At 40.2% G+C, this 20,575-nt stretch overlaps 1 protein-coding gene across 3 annotated transcripts in view; it reads left to right on the top strand.

Annotated features, from left to right (window-relative positions):
- The window catches only part of CALCRL (calcitonin receptor like receptor), a 99,394-nt gene extending 80,405 nt beyond the window's left edge, over window positions 1-18,989 (top strand). For all 3 annotated transcript variants that reach the window (XM_042439652.1, XM_042439659.1, XM_042439668.1), the window contains 5 exons: window positions 3,814-3,874; window positions 3,988-4,054; window positions 7,407-7,625; window positions 9,223-9,264; window positions 12,797-18,989. In XM_042439652.1, the coding sequence (XP_042295586.1) occupies window positions 3,814-3,874; window positions 3,988-4,054; window positions 7,407-7,625; window positions 9,223-9,264; window positions 12,797-13,021 (614 nt within the window). In that variant the 3' untranslated portion in view covers window positions 13,022-18,989. The remainder of the gene's footprint in view (window positions 1-3,813; window positions 3,875-3,987; window positions 4,055-7,406; window positions 7,626-9,222; window positions 9,265-12,796) is intronic.
- Window positions 18,990-20,575: the final 1,586 nt, after the last annotated feature.

Raw genomic sequence — 20,575 nt, forward strand, 5'->3', positions numbered from 1 at the left:
GTTATAGCAGCTGTCTCTACAACCTTGTTTATTCTCCTGTCATTCTGAATGCCTGTTTACTTTTACCTGGTGGAGCATCCTCCTGCAAATATGCCTGGTTAAATCCTGCACACAGTAGGTTCACTTCACATCATGGTACTTATTTGTGTGTTCTTCTTTATTCCAAAGCAACTATCTACATTGCATCCTGATTCAGCAAAGACAGGCCCAATTCATCCTGTCCCACTTTTTCATCTCCTTTAGAAACATCCCAGGCCCAATACAGACAGTGCAGAAGTGCCGTCCTCAGGCCAAAACTAGGGCTGGGGAGCACGCAGCAACCGCATGCTCCCCAGCCCTAGTTCATATGGACGGTGCCATTTTGAAGGCACGCCATCCATACACACAGCGGGATGATAGCGTCATGCACGTGCCGCTTCCACATGGATCGGCACATGCGTGACATCACTGCGCCGTTGGAGGGCGCTTGCAGTGCCCTATCTGCAGCGCAGAAAGGAGCTCCATTTCGGGCACGTGCTTTGTTCCCGCGGCAACTAGATTGCCACGGTAACAAAGCCAGGGAGAAAGGGGCTGGGCATGCAACCCCAAGGACACCCCTTTTCCAGGCCATGGGGAAGTGGCATTTTGCTGCTTCTCTGTGGCCTGGAAAAGCACTGGATTGGGGCCACAAGAGCTGCCGGTGAGGCTGCCCTGGCCCCAATCAAGCGCGGAAGGGGGCGGCAGAGACCTGCCCCTTTTGGGCCGTCTGTATCGGGCCCCAGTTTCTCTCTCCTCTTCCCCCTTTGTCCTCAGCTTGGTTCAGTTGCTGCAAAATGAGTTCAGATTGCAAAAGTGGTTTGCACTCACTTAATTCATCTGGTGAGAGAAAGGAAGAGCGACCTGAGTCTTGCCCTTCACTGTAGTCTCAGGCAAAAGCAAAGTGTTGCTGCCTCTCCTCGTTTGTATGTCCTTCCTCATTAATAACTTGCCATCTTGACCAGACTAGTATTGCTTGGTTAGTTTTCATTTGTTAAATGTTGGAGGGTATGTTTGCTACACATGTAGGCCCACTACTCAAAGTGGTTTTTCAATGGCTCTCCTTCTGCTGAGTTCTCACAACTGTCAAAAGATATAGCCCTTCAGAAAGAGGCTTGAGCAGTAGAGTGTTCCTCACCTTGCACAGATCATTATCTTCTTGCAGCAGAGAAAATATAATCTTGCTTCTCTCACCCTCAAAAAATATTTGAAGGGCTTGGCCTAGGCAAATTGTCATGAGAGTCAGCCCTTACCTGTTAAGAATGGGCAATAAGATTCTGAGCATGTTGTAAAATGTGTGACTTTGCATGCCTCATACCACCTGAGATCCATTTTTATTTATGTACTTACTGGGTAACTTTTAATATCATGTGTCTTGTTGTATTTGGGGAGTCTTAAAAGCTATTCAATGTAGACATTGCTGACAGTTTTAATTTATGCAGACTCATGTACACAGATGTTTTAACATCGCTTTAATTAGAGTAATCAAGGCTTAATCTGAGTCTGATTTGTATTCTAAAAAATGTCAGTGTTATTAAAATAAACTGTTTTATGCTAAATCATTCTTTGTTTATAAGGATGACTCTAACCTTTGATTTTGCTAATTAGTCATTTATAAGAAGCCTAAGTAAAGCATCTCCCTCTCCTTCTCTGTCTCCTCCCTCCTTCTCTCTGTCTCTCTGCTAACTTGTAGTGATTCTAACATTGGCAGTTTACCTACAGGCAGGTTTATACACCCAGTACTAAGACTTCTCCTTTCCTTGTTATATTAGATGTACTAAAATAAAATTTTAAAAAATTAGGTAAGCCAGGGCAATAAGATGGAATGCCTCTGACAACTTAGTCTAGCCATCATAATGTATCTTCTGCAGCAAGAGCTACCAGCCAGTGTGTCTGTTTTAGTACAGGTTGGATATCCCTTATCCAAGAGTCCAAAATCTGAAGTACTCCAAAATCCAAAACCTTTTGAGCTACAACACAAGTAGCAGATTATGTACCTGTACTGTACTTGTGAGGCTGGAGAGCTATTCAGCAAGGAAAGAGAGATGTGAGAATCTGTGAAATGACAGGAATCTACATCTCCCACCATTTCACTGATCTTCAGTCTCTCTTCAACCTCATTATAATAATAATAATAATTTGTTTTATTTATATATTGCTATTCCAAAGATCATAGCGGTGAACAGCAAGTAAGCTAATTAGCAAGTATGTCTCATTATGTATATACAAATACAGGTATTCTAAAATTCCATCTAAAATATGGAACACTTCTGGCCCTAAGCATTTCAGGGACCTGTATATGATCTGTTAATCACTACCCCCAAGTTAAAGTCAGAATTTGGCATGATTTTCAAAGTCTCCAAGGTGACTTTCTATTCTACAACCCTTTCTACTCTACAGCAAAGACCCAGGCAAAAATTTCAGAAGATAAGGTCTCTTCCATAGTGGATGGTGGCTCCCATGTCAGTGGGATGTTCATTCCGCTCTAGATTTTATTCAGAACTTGAAAAGGCCATACCCTATTTCTCAAATAGGTCTAGCATTTTAGATATAGTACTTCCTTTGCAGTTCAGTCTGAAACTCAAAGTTATCCTAACAACATGGAAGCCACCAGCTAGAATCTCTTCTTAGCCTGTATCTTGAATCTTCTCAAGTCGGCTATGTCTCAAAATTGTTTTTAGAGCAGGATAATTCAAATCATTTCATAGGATGTCTGCACTATGTATCCATGGATTGTGCATCCCTGGAATCATCCACAGCTTGAAAATATCCCCCCCCCCCAAAAAAAAAAAACTGGTAGGCTCAAACCTCAAGGATGTACAGCAGTCTCTGTAGATGTGAGTAAGAGTAGAATGGACACCACTTATCCAAAATATGTCATTTCTGTAATATTCTTCTGGCAGAAGGAGTTAGGGTTATCCACCAATGCAGCATATTAACAATCCTTTGTACTTGTCACTGCTGCAGTACCAAAAAAAAATTACTGTTTTTACTGTAAATCCATAAACCTCCTAACCAGCATATAGTCCAGCAAAGTAACTTTCCCCAGGTGTATGTGTGTGTGTGTGTGTGTGTGTGTGACATTAAAACAACTGTGGGGATAAAAATTTGTCTGTGCTTTTCTTTATATGGGCTGTCCTCCAGAAAAGCACTTAAGTGTTTGCTTTAACTGCATGTGTACTCAGTGGTCTCACTGCAAAATCTGGGATCATTCATGTCCTTAGCAACAGTTTGTTAATTCAATTATCTTAACTATCTGCCCATATTCAGGCCAAAACGTCGTTTTAGTCATGGAGTAACTGAAACAGATTTATTCAGTCATGTTAAGTTGGGTGAATAAAAGAATTAGTTGTACTAATACTGGAGCTTGAACAAATAATAGGTTTTCTTTCCTCAAACACAAATGGCTCTGTGGTTCTAATAAGCAAGCCAGCTGCAGAACACAAACAAGGAAGAGTCCTCTAACACACTAAAGATGAATAGATTTCTTATAATGCAAAACACGCAAAAGAAGCAGAATGCCAGGGAAAGGAAGGAACAGGAGTTGATTTTGATAGCATCAGAACAAGGTGCTGTGGACTAGGCCTGGGCCGATCTTTCCTTGCTCTCCATCTTGCTTGGTTAAAAATGCTTGGATTGAACCAAGAGCCTTTGTTCCTCTGGCCTGTAGATTAGAGGAGGTTTCCCGCCTCCCCAGAGACTTTGTTCTATTATATGGGCCACTGTCTTTCCTTCCTTGCTTCTGCAGTCACAGAATTTAGACTTCGTACTAAGAAGGATTTCCTTTCCTGTTCACAGGGTTCCCATTGATTCCTGCCTGCATACATGCTGTAGCAAGAAGCATATATTTCAATGACAAGTAAGTTAAAAATCTGCCCTGCTAACTTTGGACTTTTTTTTTTTTAAAATCCTCCTATCACAATAAGAAGAGATTAATTTTCTTCCTTCTCTGTTTTGTTTGCTTCCTTACAGCTGTTGGATTCGTTCAGACACTCATCTATTGTACATAGTCCATGGTCCAATTTGTGCTGCTCTGTTGGTATGTACATTTCAAGATAAGAAATGATAATATTGGGGGAAGAAAATTGTTTTCTACCATTGAGCTTCATCCGTATAAAAGAGTTGGTGTAATCTAATAATCTTATTATAGAAGGATGAAGATAAGGTAAAATAGTAGAGTATGACCCCATATCCATGGAGGATACGTTCCTGGACTTAGCGTGGAAACACAAAACTGCAGATAATAGCAAACCTTATTGAAATGAATTACTTCCAGAGGAAGTTGACCATAGACAGATGCTGGAGGACATAGAGGTTCTAGAGACAGCACCTCTCTAAGCATTTCTAGATCCTCCAATAAGACTCTATGGTCAGCTTTTTCAAGAAGCACACTATAGAATTGTGCTGGAGGACCTAGAAAATGCCTAGAGAGAACATATTTTTTCAGACATAGTAAATGAAACCACAGATACCAATCTCATATATATGAGGATTGTACTGTTTATCATAAACTTGAATGTGAACATTTAGCTAAATTAACAATACTTTGTAGTGTTCTAGTCACTCTCTCAAAAAGGATCCCATAGAACTATAAAAGATACTGAACAGGGCCATAGATATGATCAAGCCTTGGGCATTTTAAAGCCTTTTAAAAAAGGCAATACAATTGACAGCTCAATTTTATGAATGTTATTATGTGTGTATGTGCCTTCAAGTCACCTGTCAACTTACAGTGAGCCCATGAATTTCATAGTTTTTTTTTTGCCAAGGAATATTCAGAGTTGGTTTTGTCAGTTTCTGACAGTCTCCCATCCAAGCACTAACTAGAGCTAACCTTGATTAGCTTCTAAGGTCAGATGGGATCTAGTGCCTTTTGAGTTTTTAGACATATGAATGTTTGTTGTTGTTTTGTGCCTTCAAGTAATTTTCAACTTATGGTGAATCTAAGGCAAAGCTATCATGGGGTTTTCTTGGCAAGATTTGTTCAGCGGTTTGCTATTGCCTTCCCCTGAGGCTGAGAGCATGTGACTTGCCCAAAGTCATCCAGTGGGTTTCATGTCAGAGCAAGGAACTGAATTGTGGACTCCAGAGTCATAGTCTAACACTCAAAACTACTGTGTCACACTGACATAGTGTTTACTTGAACACAGACTCTACAGGGGCTTATATTCAGGCATGTCTCCTCCTTAGGAGAACTTTTAAAGACATGAATGTAGAAACATCAATATGTGATGAGCACCTCTTCTTTTGCTTGCCTGTCCAAAGATCAAGCTCTTCTGAGTGGGCAGCAGACCCCTCTGTGTCTCAGCAGGGAGGTTAGTATGATGTGGCAAGAGATGGAAAAGGTCCTTCTCATGTGTGGCATACTAGCTGTGAAATGCTTTGCCCTTGGACTGACACTGGTTCCATTTCAGTCCCAAGTAAATATGGTTGTTTACTAAAGACATTACAGCATAGCAGGTTTATTCCAGAGTATCCATCTATACAGTTTAAAATATATTATCTTTATACCTGTTTTAACTTATGAAAATGTTTGATATGCTTTTAATCTAATTCATTCATTCATAAAATTGCAAAAATGCTTATCTTAAAAAAATTGTTTTAAACCATTTGGTTTGGTTTGGTTTGATTTATACACTACCCTGAGCTCTCGTGATGTAGGGCAAGTTTAAAAAAAATTAAATAAATAAAATAAAATAACTTCCACATGCCATCTGTGATGGAAGCTTCCTTATCAATTTCTTCCTCTTCTGATTAAGAAGTGAGCTTTCTTTTGCTTATGCTACTACACTCCCTCTTGAAATATTCCTTTTTCCCCTTTCAGTTTACATGAAAAGCAGCAGAACTGTGTCTTTAAAAATATCATCATGCTAAAGCAATGAGTTAAAAGGCCAAAATATTTGGGAGAGCTCTAAAGAATGAGGGCGGGAGGCAGAGAAAGCTAATTCTATTCTACCAAAGAAAGACATGCTACTGCATGCCCAGCAAGACAGTGACTCCAGTGTTGAAGAATGAAACACCTTGCTCAGTTAATCAAGATGAAAATTTGGTCATTACTTTACTTTTAGAGACAATTTATTATGTGAAACATTATGGTGTACAAAATGTACTTCAGGGTTGTCACATACATCATAGCATGACAAATGTATTTAAAGGGATGAAGATGTTTTCCTTCTCATCATGATTTGACCAGGCCAGTTCCTTGCCTAAGAAAACAGTCCTAAGTGGCCAAGATAGCTGAGGGTGAACTAAATCCACAGTATCCAGCTGAAGCTGTGTTCACATTCCAAAACCCTCCCAGACTAGGGATATAAGAAATTACTTAGGACTAGCCTTGGCCCTGGTTTAGCTTTATGCCAGGATTTTGGCTTTGTCCTTGAGCATAATAAAGCACCTGGCATAATCCTATCTCACTACACCCCTTCTCTGCCACCCTTTTTGACCCTTTTGCTGATAGATCTTTGGCCTAATTCCCACTAAGGTTCCAAATGATTTGGTTTCAGCCACCAGGGTTTGTACTTAATTTGAATCGCTAAAGTGATTCGAAAAGGGGAGCCATGGTTTTTACCCATTTTTACCCATTTAACCTACGTCAAAAAGACCCGGGTAAAATGGGGTGTTTTGGGGGCTGAATCAATTTATTTAGTAATAAATCATTTCAGCCTAAGTGGGAACCAGGCAGATTCAAATTGGATTCGAATCTACCCTGGTTCCCACTGGCTGTAGCTTTCCCCAGTATCTCCATCATGGTCATGCCTTCCTTTGTCCCCGGCCTTCTTCCCAGCCTACCTTGTAGATTCAGTCAAGAACCCAGTTTAACAGGTAACTGGGAATTAGGCCTTCATCACCAGAGGTCTTCTGCCACCAACTTGCCCTTTGGGGGAATCTCGGTTGACAGAAAATCATTTCTGCCAAAAGAAATGTGCCTTATCTCATACAGCCAGCACATCACTGAGTGAAGACTGCACTGTGATTTGGTGTGCCGTGGCTTGTTGAGAGGTTTTGTAGACCACAAGGAATGTTTTGTGTCCTGTTGTTGTTGCTGCTGTTGTTGTTGTCTGCCTTCAAGTCGTTCTGACTTGTGGTGAATCTATCACATGGTTTTCTTTTCAAGATTTCTTCAAAGGGGGCCTTTGCCTTCTTCTTAGCTGGAGAAGGTTTGGCTTGTGCAAGGTCACCCAGTGGATTTCCATGGCTGAGATGGGATGCAAACCCTCTTCTTCAGAATTGTAATCCAGAGCTGAAACCACTACATCATTCTGGCTCTTTATGAGTTTCCTTTGGGAAACAAATAGTTAACATAATCGACACAATTTGGCCTAGATGTTTAGCCGAGTATTCGTACAACAGAATTACCAACGACTAACAATATCCTTTTACTTTCCTTGTAGGTGAATCTCTTTTTCCTGTTGAATATTGTTCGGGTTTTGATAACCAAGCTCAAGGTTACCCACCAAGCAGAATCCAATCTCTATATGAAGGCAGTCAGAGCCACCCTCATACTAGTGCCACTTCTTGGCATTGAATTTGTACTGTTTCCCTGGAGACCAGAGGGCCGCATTGCTGAAGAGATTTATGACTATGTGATGCATATCCTTATGCATTATCAGGTATTCTGTCTCAAGAGACCTTTGCCAGTTGACAGTGGTTGGTTCAGGAATGCCAGCAAAATGACTGATGGGCGTATTTTAATCAACTCCTTATCTAAACATCATTTGGAAGCTATGAAAGATCTCTTCCAGACTTTCATTTTGTTTTATATACTCTGTTACATATTCTCGTGTTCACATCTACAGTATAGTTAATGAAGAGAAGGGACATCTTGCTGAGCATTTGGGGAACAGGGGGTGTACCCTTTGGGGAAAGATTTTAAAAGGCCAAAAAAGGAATAAATGTATTTGCGTACATATTCTTTGCCACATAGGAAAGTTTGCCCCAGTACTGGGCATTTTGGCAGTGGCCCTCATAAGTATGAGGTTATTGCAGGCCTTATTGACTGTTTCTTTGGCACAAAAACAACCCTTCGTAGTGACAGATGTAATGGTGTTGTGCTGCCAGCTCCATCTGTAAACAAGAGTCAAATCTAAAGTGAGGGCATTACTAAAAAGAGGAGGCACAATTTTCAACCAGAAAATTAGTAGCACCCAAGTGCTATCCCCTGAGGACACCAAGCAGCAAAGAACCAGTGCATTTTTTAAGACAACATTTTAGAAAACACTTCTGTTATCTTCCTCTGCTTTCGCCTGCAGGCAAAAAATCTTTTTATTAAAATGTTTAATGATTAATTGATTATCGGAAGCATTTTGTATGGGATTTTAATTTTAATTTCATACTTGTGTTTTTAATGCTTTCACACTTTTTAGAATGTAATGGTTTTTAATGTTACGATTTATTTAATTGCATGATAACATTTTCATGATCAGGTTTTTAGTTTCTCTTCTTTTAGCCTTCTCTAAGCTTCCTTGTGTCTCATGTTGAGAGGAAAGTGGCATATATACACACACACACACACACACACACACACACAAATAAGCAAGCAAATGTTACTTCCTAAGCTGTGGGCTCAGCTTTCTTTAAATCAGATTTTAGTTGGATTGGAACCAAATGAAGCAAGCAGAACCTCATCTGTACACCACTGTGCCTGGCCCTCTGACTCTTCAATCTACTCTTGAACTCTGAAAAATTCACTGAAATGACCCAAAAGGGTTCATAGAACTGCCTCACACCAGTGCCTTGCCCCTCACACAAAACTCCTTTAGACTTAAGCCATTCAGTAACTATGGGCTTTATCGCACAGGCCCCTGGAACGGGCCTGGTGCATTACAAAAAGGGGTGTGAGAGGAACGGAAGGTGGCATAGTACGCAGTTTACCACACAGGAGAACGCATTTGCCAGAAGTTCCCATCGCATTCCGGATGCATCCTCCAGGAGATGATTTTCAGGAACTCTTTAGAAGCATTCCTGAAAATCGCCTGCTCTGGGACGCATCCAGAACGCGATCAGAAGTCCCAGTGGCGGTGGCAACGGCATTCTCCTGTGCAGTAAACTGTGTTCTATGCCGCCTTACTTTCCCATCACACCCTCTTTTGTAACGCATCAGGCCCGTTCCAGGGGCCTGTGCAATAAACTCCTGCGTCTGTGTGTGCATTCCCATAACATGAAGCTATATATTAAACAATTTAATAGATTCTCTGTTTTATTTTGCAGGGCTTGCTTGTGGCAACGATTTTCTGCTTCTTTAATGGAGAGGTATAGTATATGATTTCTTCTAGGAGTGATTTGGAAGACTGATTTGAAATAAAATTTAGCCTGAAAGCTTTATGAAAGCATTTTCCTATCCACCTATGTAATAAGGGAATTGCATCATATTGTAGTTTACACACATACTAGGGTGCACACTAGCTTCATATGAGACCAGTTTTGTAGGATCTCTGTGTACAACATACCACTGGAGTGGCAGGGTCTATTCTTTAGCTGTTGCTGGATGGCTACTACCATCACTCCTACCCAGCATAGCCCATGGAAATGAGCATTATCCCCACAACTAGTGGCTTCCAAAAGTAAAAATGTAATTGTCACTAGCATTAAGAGCAATATGAAATATATCAATTAAAAAGTCAAGGAGAAAAAACAGCAGCACATGATTAGAAGTCCTTTCCTTGTAAACAGTCAGTTTCCTAAAGTTTAGTGAAATAATGATAAAATGTTTTTTATTTACTGTATTTTCTGGCGTATAAGACTACTTTTTAACCCAGGAAAATCTTCTCAAAAGTCAGGGGTCGACTTATACGCCGGGGGTCGTCTTATAGGGTGGGTGCTGAAACTTCCGAGCTGGACTGGAGAATCTGGGGTTGCCGCAAATGGTGGGGGAAACTCAAAATGGCCACGGCTGCATCCCCTCTGTATATGGCAACCATATGAAAGCAGGAAGGGAGGCACTGTACAATTATGGTAGAATAAAATCTTGGAGACAGGGAGGGCTGGGCAGGCAGGGATAGCTGACCAATTCAAGCAGGCTTTGCATACAACAAGTTTTCCTGCTAAGTACCTGCATGTCATAAGCATTTGAATTAAAATTACCATATTGAAATCAAATGTGACGTTTTTAAATTTTTAATTGGTGTGCGTTGGAAGAGGGGTAGTCTTATATGGTGAGTATATCCCAAACTCTATATTTTAACTGGAAAAGTTGGGGGTCATCTTATACGCCCAGTCGTCTTAGACGCCAGAAAATACGGTATTTGTTTGTATTCTTCTTTCCCCCCAGATTAGGACACAAAGCAGTTTACACCATTTTTTTAAAAAAAAAGTTAGATATCAAAAAGAGACAACGGTTAAAACACAAATAAACAATTAGAAAAAAAATTAAAACCAGGTTAAAACATATTACATTAAACACATACATGCCAGCACAAGAGTTAGCACTGTCAGCCATATTGACTGACAATAGAAAGGCAACAACAGTATAGTTTCCCAAGGAAGACCATTCCAGAACCTGGGAGCAGCCACCAAGAAGACTCCTTCTTTGTCCTTCCCCTCAGGCATGACTTCAAGGATGGTGGGACTGAGAGGAGGGCCTTCTCCAATGTTTTTATGGCCTAAATAGGGAGAATACGCTCTGTCAGAGAGCTTGAACTGAAGCTGAATGGGTTTTATAACTCATAACCTGTATTTTAAATTGTGAACTCATGACTTTAAGCATGAGTCCCCAGCTACAACAAGAATGGGAAATCTTTTAACAAAGCAGATTTTACAACTTTTTATTCCTGATGTCAGTTGTTCTTGGAAGAGATGGATTTGTTGTACATTTCACCAAGGTCCCTAGTAAATCAAGCTTCCTGTTGCACAGGTGGCTTGCCACATTGTATGAGCGGAAACTATTGTAAAACAGAACATCCTACCAAAGCAGTAGATAAACAAACACAGGCATCATGTGCCTTCATCTATTTTATCCAATGTATTTTTAACCAAGGTAGAAAAGCAGACTGAACTTTTATTCAGGAAACAGTTTTTCCAACAGCCTCATGGAAATGTGAATCAGGGTTGCTGATTGAAAATTCCTGCCCCAGTAATCCAGTGCATACCTGTTAGGAGTATTTTAGTACTAGGATGAGCATCTGACATTGGCTAGCATATCTACAAAATATTGAATGGCTGAAGTTTTATCATAGCCATCCTTGTGGCTGCTCAGAGTTGTGTGTGTGGGTTCCAGACCTGCTTCAGTTCCAATATTAAGACTGCTGCCACAATGCAGCATTAATGCATTTTGACACTTTTGGGCTCCATCCTATGAAAACCTGGGATTTGTAGTTTGTTGTGCTACCAAAGCTGTCTAACAGAGAAGGCTAATAAAAATCCAAGAATCTCATAGCATTGAGCTATGGCAGTTAAAATAATAATAATAATAATAATAATAATAATAATAATAATAATATGATGTTTTATTTATATACCACTATTCCAAAGATCATAGCGGTGAACAGCAAGTAAGCTAATTAGGTGTCAGACTGCATTAATTCTACAGTACATATGCAGCCTTAGCTACATCAAGTGTCTAAATTCAATTCTCAGTGTTTGCACTTACTTTTTAGCTTCTTTAATACACACACACACTAGGCTAGGTGTTTAAAGAGTCAGGAATATTAAGTATCAAATTAATTCAGTATTGATTGTTGGAAGGGAAAAATTAATTTGCTATTAATACTGGAAAGGTGGAGATTTAATTTAGATTTAGATCTATGAAAGACTGTTTTTTTACAGCACATGGCATGTTTGTTGTCACTGTATTTACCTGTTTGCACATTTTGTTGGTTCTTTCAAAACTGCTCTTTTTGGCCAGAGGCCACCCCTTTCTCCTCCGGATTGTTGCTGCTACATGGACGCAGCAACGATCCGCTCCAAAAAGAAGCTGTGTTTTGCAGCTCCTTTCCGTGCCACTGCCAAGGTGCCACTATTGCCCTGGAGTGGCGCAGTGATGTCTCTTGTGCGCTGCACTGTTTGGATGCAGCACACAAGATACGCCATTGGTGCACACATAGTCTGAACACACTCATGACCAAAATGGCACCAGGAGAGCACAGAACATGCGAACACTCTGCTCCCCCGAGTCCTAATTTTGGCCCCAGGCTGCCACAAAGTGGCGGTCTGTACTGGGACAAAGTCCGCATTGATTCAATGGGCTCTACTCTAGCCAAGGCTAACAATTTTATTCCAGCCAATGTCTTTCAAGTGCTGTAAAATTTCTTACTGTGATTATTACAATGGACTGATAAAACTATCCCACTGGAAAATGTTTTATAAATTTCCTTTTGTGAAAACACAGACCACTTGTAGGAAAGATGCTGATAAATTAATATTCTTGTTATTCCTTACTGTTGGCCAGGCTAGAGGACCATAGGTTCCCCACCTGTGATTCACAAGCCTATTTACAGTCCCATCTTCCTGAATGAAAATAGTGACAGAAGCTTTGATAGAACTCTCTCTGCCTTTGTGTGATTCAGCTGCTCCCTCACTCATTTAGACACAGTTTACTAAAGGAAGAATCTTACCAACATATCCATTCACTGCAGAGAAAAGAATTAGTCAGTGTTCCTGGTCCTTCAACTCAAATGTATTGCAGGTTACAAATTAGTCATATACCAGGAATATAAAATGGAGAAACAATATGTGCTGTGCATCCTTCCCTCCACCCCCACCATACTTTACTAAAATAGCTGGGTTTTCTCTAATTTTTATTCTTTAAACTTATATCTTAATCTTGTTATCTTCTCCCCTTGAATAGGTTCAGTCTGTGCTGAGGAGGCACTGGAATCAGTTCTGGATCCAATTTGAACACAGCTTTGCCCACTCTGATGCTCTTCGTTCAGCTTCCTACACCGTCTCCTCCTCAATCACTGATGCTCAGAGTTTCACCTATAGTCACGACTGCAACAGTGAACATTTAAATGGGAAAAGCTATCATGACATGGATAATGTGGTTTTTAAAGCTGAAAAATTGTATGGCTGATTACAGAAGACTCTTTCTTCCCAACCAACCCAACCCCCTCCCCCCATAATATTTTTAGTGGATACCTTCATGAGCAGAGAGGATCTTTTTTTCTTTTTTGGCAAGTGTTGAAGATGGTTGTTCTTGAAGGAGGCAATGTTTCTCTCACCTGCACAGGCATTAACTTTTCTTTTTGTAGCATGTGTGGGTTTCTTCTTGGTTGTTTGTACACTGGAGCTGGTCATGCCCATCAGATGAACTATTAAACAGCTTTGACCCCTGAATTCCCCACATTGAGAGAAATACTGGTTGAAACTTGCATTGGGATCAATCATGCTCTAGGTGTATGCAGACGTATGTGTATGTTTTTTTTACATATAAATATGTATCAGTATAGATAGGTGTTGCCTATTCAGCTTCTACTGTGTAGACAAAGTGGGCAAATTATTTTGTATGAAGGGAATCAAAGAAAAGTTTCTCTTTTTTCTAACAGTTCATATCATGACTTGGAGGCCATTTTGTTTGCTGACAAAAGCATGTAAATACTGTATTTATCATATTGTATTGTCTTAAGCGCAGCCGATAGATGCAACCTAATATTGAGAAAGAATGCAGTCACGACACAGGATTCTTCATATTGGCTGTGCAACGTTTAATTCTGACAAAGATAGAAAGAAATCTGCAATATTTTAAACTGAGAGTGTTGCAAAGCTTTAGGGTCAGCGTTGTATGATATACCTCTGCGGTTTTCTCCATAGAGAGCCTCTCATAAGAAAGTATGGATAACTAGAGTCACAGGGCATGTTTACACAGGCCATTTGGTGTGGATTTCCCCTGCCCTCACATTGACCTGTCCAGACAACACAGGGCCAAAGACCTGATTTGACTGTAGACTGTCCGCACATGAGAAAAGCAGTCCCATAGTGAATCCAGGTTTACGCTCCCTCAAGCTGCTTTGAAATAACTCACAATTTTCTCCAGAACTTCCTAGAAGATCTGGAGTACTCTCCTGCTGTCCTGTGTGCTGCCACCACTGTTGGAGCAAGTTGCTTCTCTGAGATCACAATGAGTAGTCTTAGCCATTTGATCGGCACTGGGTGCCTCATTTTCTGTGTCAGCAGGAATGCCTCTTGCTAGCAGCAGGTGGCACAACAGGATACTGTGTGGATAGCTGCCTGCATTGCTCTGGAACTTGCGGGTAATGGGGTAAGTCAGGGCAGTTTTGGAGGCAGAATACTCCAAGGGCAGTCTGAAATATTCTGGCCAGCCACACCCATCCACAGTCATCACATCCCACTATTCTCTTCCAAGCATGGCAATGCTATTGTGTTCCCATGCTTGTATTAGCTTCCTTTCCTTCAAAGAATTTCCCTCCATGCCTTCATGTGACCCCATCCATTGAAGTATATGCTTGTGTAGTAGCTCTGTTTGTGGACTGGACCACATTAACCAAATTGAATACCCTGTATGGGGTTGATTCTGGTGGAGGTGGCAGCTTGATATTTAATAAAGCAATTAGGCACTTTGCTTACCTTGAAGACTTAAAATTCTTATTTACTTAGTGAAAAGAATGGAGGTGGGGACTGATATTCTTAAATGTTTCAAACTGTGGTTTGTTTCCTTGGCCAGATGTTTAGCCTCAGAGGAAATTTGGCAGAGAACCAGCTACCCAGGCTTCTGAGGTACAGAAGCCTGGTTGTTTAAATATATATATTTGGGGAGGTGATGACATAAGATGAGAGTTGGCTTTAGTTATATTGATTCTGGATAATATGAAAGTGGTGCTCTTGAAGGATTTCCTAAATGTAATGTAGGTATCAAAGGCCTAACCCTACTTAACTGACTAAGGGGGAAAAGAAACTAAAATTAGTTATCCTGGAGCCTATATCAGCTAACTCTTATACATATATGTGGTTATTACAGTCTTCATCATATGAAAAATGTGGATAAACAATAGTACATCCAGACATAGATGAACTGTGAACTGAATTCACTATCTGAATTTCAACTGAAGGTAAACTGCCTGTGTAAGAGAGAGTGAGTACTGGAGGTCATTGCTTGGCAGAGGTGAAAGCAGTGTATGAAAAGAGGATACATGGCACAGTAATCTCACTTGGAGAGTTACTGTTTGCAGCCAGCAAGAATTCTATCCTGCCCCATCTATTTCACAGACACATAGAAATCTTCACCAGAAACACTGAGACAGAAGCGAAGACTTTGTTGCCTTTTTGTCCTAGAAATACATTTGTTGTTAGAAGAGACCAAATGTTGACAAAACTGATCACAGCTGACACCTCACTTTAAGCACCTAAGCTAGGAATAGATGTTTGACTTAGATGGTGCAACCAATCATCAATTTTGCATTGGTGCTTTAAAGGGCTTAATTCTTTTAAAGGCAACAGAGTTTCCTGCCCTTTTCCCCTCATATTAAAAGTTTTATCGGGGGGGGGGGGGGGGAAAGCCATGCATTTTATTCTGTCTCGTGCAAAAACCTCAAGGGCATTTGGCTTGCACTTTACACCAGAAAAGATGTAGTATGTCTTTCAAAGTTGTCTGGAAATATAATGTTCATTCAAGCTGCTTAAATCCAATATAGGGAATGGGTTGGCTTAACTGGATGCAAGATTATAACTTTATATGTTTATGAAGGAAGCCTCTTGATATCTGCTGTGTAAGGGTTAACATACTCCTTGGCACTCCATGTTAGAGAATGTTATACTGCTGCCTTGGGGAATCAAATGACCTTCTAGATATAGTTGGACTAAAACTCACTACAGGAGGGGTGGCAAGGGGGTCACATTACTCCCGCAGAAGATGTTGGAGGACTACATCTCCCTCACTGGACCTTCTGCAAAGAAAATATAAATAAAATAAAAATAGTCCTCAACACTCCCTATAAAATGTGGGGGTATTTTGCCATTTTTAAGCCTCCCCTGCCCCAAGAGAGGCTTTTTTTTTAACAACAGAAAATTATTGGAAATCCATGGGTCACACTCGGCCCACCCCACCTTTCAACCCTAGCCATCACAGCCAGTGATGAATGCTGGGAGATACAGTTTATCATACCTGGAGGGGCAAATGATTCCTATCCCTGATTCACATTAAGAAGTGCTTTATTCGGTGGATAATGCCACTGTGGTTGTTTTTTAAAAAATAAATAATAATAATAAAGTGCATGGTTTGGGGAAAGAGTTCTATAAATAATTTGGAGCCAGTGTAGTGTAGTGGTTCAAGCATTGGGCTGAGACTTTGGGGAACAGGTTCAAATCCCTGTTCAGCCATAGAAACCTTGAGCAATTCACAGTCTCAGCCTCAGAGGAAGACAAGGCCAAAATATTCTCTGAAGAAATCTTGCCAGGAAAACACCATCATGGGTTCACCCTAAGGTTATCATAAGCCAGAAAAATGCTGGAGGCCACAAAAACATAAATAATTAGATGAAATTGTAAATACTTTAAAATGCAGAATGCAGGCCTTTGTGGAAATGTATTGTTTTTGAAACATATTTCTGGTATATGGAATAACAAAATTAAGAGCTCGAAGCACAGGGATTCCTGAAAAGTCAAAGGGAAAAAATTAATTTGTTCTTAGAAATCTGTAGTTAATTTAACGTGAAAGAACAAGAGACATCCTGCGACTACCAGTGTTGAAAGATGTTTTCATACAAAAGTCCTTCTGCCTTGTGAAAACAGCTGGCCAGGGATGAAATGAAAGTTTCTTCATCTTTCTCAGAATAACATCTGGTTTTGAAGTATTATGTTGGAAGATGAAATGATTGGTTTCCTCCTTTCTCAGAGTTGTGCATTAATTGTTATTCAGCAAGCTTGAGTTCATTGGCAGCTAATTTGTCAGCGTTTATGATGCCTTGAAGGCTGAAAGTCTTCAAATGGTTGTAATCATGATAATATAGTCATATTTGGATGGAAAGTATTAGCATGGAACATGCTCACTGAATGCTTGATATTTTGCTGTTTCAATCAATATACTTCTGGGTGACAGTTGAATGTATAATGAAATGGCTACTTGGTGTTATAAAATTAAAGCGATTGCGTTTTCAGCACCAAATATTTATTGTGAAAAGCATGGACATACCTCCTGAGGCTATGGAGCAAAACAGACCGCTCCGCATCATCCTTGGGAGTGTCAGATTGGGCCCACAGCAACCACATGCTACAACCCCAGTCCAGCAGTTTGGCAGCTCAAAAGGGCCAGCAAAATGCCTCTTCTAGTTAAAGCAGCAAAAAGCACGCTCATTGGCACAGTAGCAGCTTTTAGGTGTTTCTTTGGCACAGTGCATCTAAACACTGCACCAAAGACACGTCCTTTCTCCGCCTGCCATGCAGTCAGGCAGGCAGCGTGCTGCTGGCATTGGGGCAGTGTCAGAGTGTGCAGCATGTGGATGCCGCATTCTGCTCTGAGGTCGGTGTTAAACACCAGTCTGTTTAGCCCCTATGTGATCCCTGGCAGTGCAGAAAGGCTACAAAATTTACCTGAAGATATTTCTCTTTGTGAAAATGATAGCATTATTAGGCTTTAAGGGTTACCAAGATACTGTATACTTAAAAGCATATGCTCAGATCTGATTTCAAAAAAAAATTCCATTGAAAGATCCTTCCTGACCGTTATATAGGAAACCTAAATATTAAGAGAAAATTATGCAAAATAATTTAAACTGGGCAGATTTCCATATTACAGTTGTCAAATACTACCCTTCCTTGTAAACAGATTTTAAATTTATAAGCCTACAGTGGACATGCTCTTGGGGATCACATCTGGACTGAAGGTTACGCAAAATCAAAAGTCCTGTTTCATTTCTACTGAATGCATCATTTTTTAATGAAGACACACAGACCCTGCCGCTTGCTGTAGCCATGACATCACTGAAGAATGATTGTTTATTTTACATCTTTTTCCCATGGATCTTTGGTCAAGGGTGTGGTCCCTTAGGGGTTGTCCCTGCCTTTCTGAAGTAGCACAAGAAGAGGCCCTCTAATGTGTCAGAAAGCTGTGGCATATCCTTCTCTTTTCAGATTTTAATCTTATTCTCTGCTTGGTTGGCACAAATTTGAGAAGAAATCAGAATCAGTTCCTTGCATCCAAGGCTAAGTTGTGTAACTCAGCACATCTGTGATTTTCTTTTATGAGTCAAGAATGCTCCACAATGCAATATGGGATACCTGTGTACATCTGGAGGATTTCTGTTCTAGAAAACAATGGGAAGCATTGGGGATATGGAGCTCTGGATTATGCCCATGTTCCTCATGACACATTTTATGAAAGAATTCTACTTTCAGTCTGATCTACCCATCCTTTTCCAGCACTGACCTGGAGGTTAGGGCATTTTAATTTTGGTGCTGAGCTTCTCACCAGACTAACAGTTTAAGGCTCTTTTCAAACGTGCATGGTCATTATATTGTATCTTTTTCACTTGTGGATTCTCAGGTGAATATCTGAACTGCCTCCTTTGAAAAATACTGCATTCATGTGGATATTAGATGGTAAGAAAGCTTTTTCTGATGGTTTATTCAGACTTACATGCAGAGTATATAAAAGTTAATTTTAATGTCCCAGAATCCTAATCAAGTATGCTGGAGCTCTGGGAATTTTATCCCAAAATTAACTTTTCCAAGTTCTGCATGTATGCCTTTGCAGTCAACTAAAAAAAACACCCCAGTTGGTTTGAATGCAGGAATCAACTCACTTGTTTGACAATCAATAAGTTATTGTATGTATGATATATTACCTTATCAATGTGAACAAGAATAACCTCTGTGAAGGTGGTTGAAAGTGCTTTTAAAGCTGTTATTTCAGTTAATCACTGAAGATATATGACACGGGAAGGAGTCGGACAAGGTAATTTTTTTTAAGGCTCTCACCTGACTTTTCATATCTAATAATGAATATGTAAATTCTAATGTTTATGAACAGTACTTCAAATGAATGAATATCTATTTTTGTGCAGATGCATTCAATTAATAAAATGTCAGAAATGGCAAGTATGTTTGTGATTCCTGAAAGGCACATGTCAGTACCTTGTCTTCTACACCATTAACCTAAGTGTAAGTCTTCAGGGAGAGGAGAACAAACATTCATGACACACATCGAGAACTAGCGCATTTATTGTGTTTCTCTTTGTGATAATAGAATTCAAGAGACATTCAGTATTGCAAGAATGTAAATGAAACAGATCAGTGCCAGGACAATGTGCCATTGCATAGGATCCTGAGAAATGTCAGTAGAGACAAGTACACAGAAGTAACTTACACAAACACGAACAGCTCCTCAAAATCTCCCCTGAGAGTCAGAAAATCCCACTGAATTCACCATTTACCAAGGAGAGGGGTTACCAAAACTTTGATGAAAGCATCATACAAGATCAGAGAAGGTGCCCTCTGTCACTTGGGGTGAGGGGATCGTCCTCTGCCCCACCTCCATTCCTCTGCACTACAACACGATCTCTTGATGCTTCAAAAGGAATTCAAGAAAAGCTGAAATTTATTTATATGTAAACTAAGGATCACAACAGAGGTTAGGTTAAACATAACAAGAGAACATGTTTTGATATATCTAATTTAAAGCACTTATCTGTATCCTGCTAAATTTAAGTAAGCAAACCAGCATCTATATCAGATAGAAATCAGGCAGGCATCTAGCTCTTGTTGGAGTGTAACCCTCTCTATTTCTCACCATTGGTTATATTGGCTAAGACTGAAGGGACTTGCAGTCTGACAACTTCTGGAGGGTCTCATGTCTACCTCCCACTCTGTTGCTCTGAAGCATTTTGAAATCTAAGCAAATAACCTACCTCTGGAGGAAAAGCAGGGAATTTTTTGTGTCTCCATAAAAGTCATGTTGTTTACAAATGCACCAGATAAGAGATTTATACAGTTGAAGAACAGGCAGTGTTAACTTTCAAACCAATGGTACTCCTGGGCATAAAACTGAACAGGCTCAGCTATAAGGCCAAAACTCTGCCTCTCACATTCTTTATAGCAACCACCCAGCTAGAACAACACATGCACACGTTATCTTCTGGCCTTCTCCAGTGTGGAGGAAATTGGGTAAAATAGGGCAATCAGCTTAATGCAGGTAACAAAGGCAGCAATCCTCTTGACAATGGTTAGACTACTATAATTATTTTTCTGGGATTGTGCAAGAAGTACCTCCTACACAACAGTTTTGTTAGCTTGTGCAGCAAATACTAGATGCCACGCCCAAGTACATCTCCTGACCCAACTGGCCACAGTGGTGCGCCAAGAATGTCATTGCCCATTTGTTTCTTTGTTTGTTATATTTATATTTTGCCTTTCTCTCAAAATGGGATCCATGATGACCACTGTTGTCCCACCAAATTTCCATATGCTAGCACCTCTAAATTCAGATGTGATCTTGGCCAAAGGTTCTCTTTTTATCTTACTAGCTCTTTAAGAAATGCACATTATCAAATTCTATATACAGTACTCTCATTGATCAGGGGTATTTGCTTGCTCAGTGTTAACAGCAGAGGTAAATATGAAGTATTTTTAACAGCATCTGGATGGGTTGTGTTTTAATACCATTTGTGTAAATAGCCTG

The sequence above is a fragment of the Sceloporus undulatus genome, chromosome 1, assembly GCF_019175285.1.
Source record: "Sceloporus undulatus isolate JIND9_A2432 ecotype Alabama chromosome 1, SceUnd_v1.1, whole genome shotgun sequence".
NCBI classification, from domain to species: Eukaryota; Metazoa; Chordata; class Lepidosauria; order Squamata; family Phrynosomatidae; genus Sceloporus; species Sceloporus undulatus.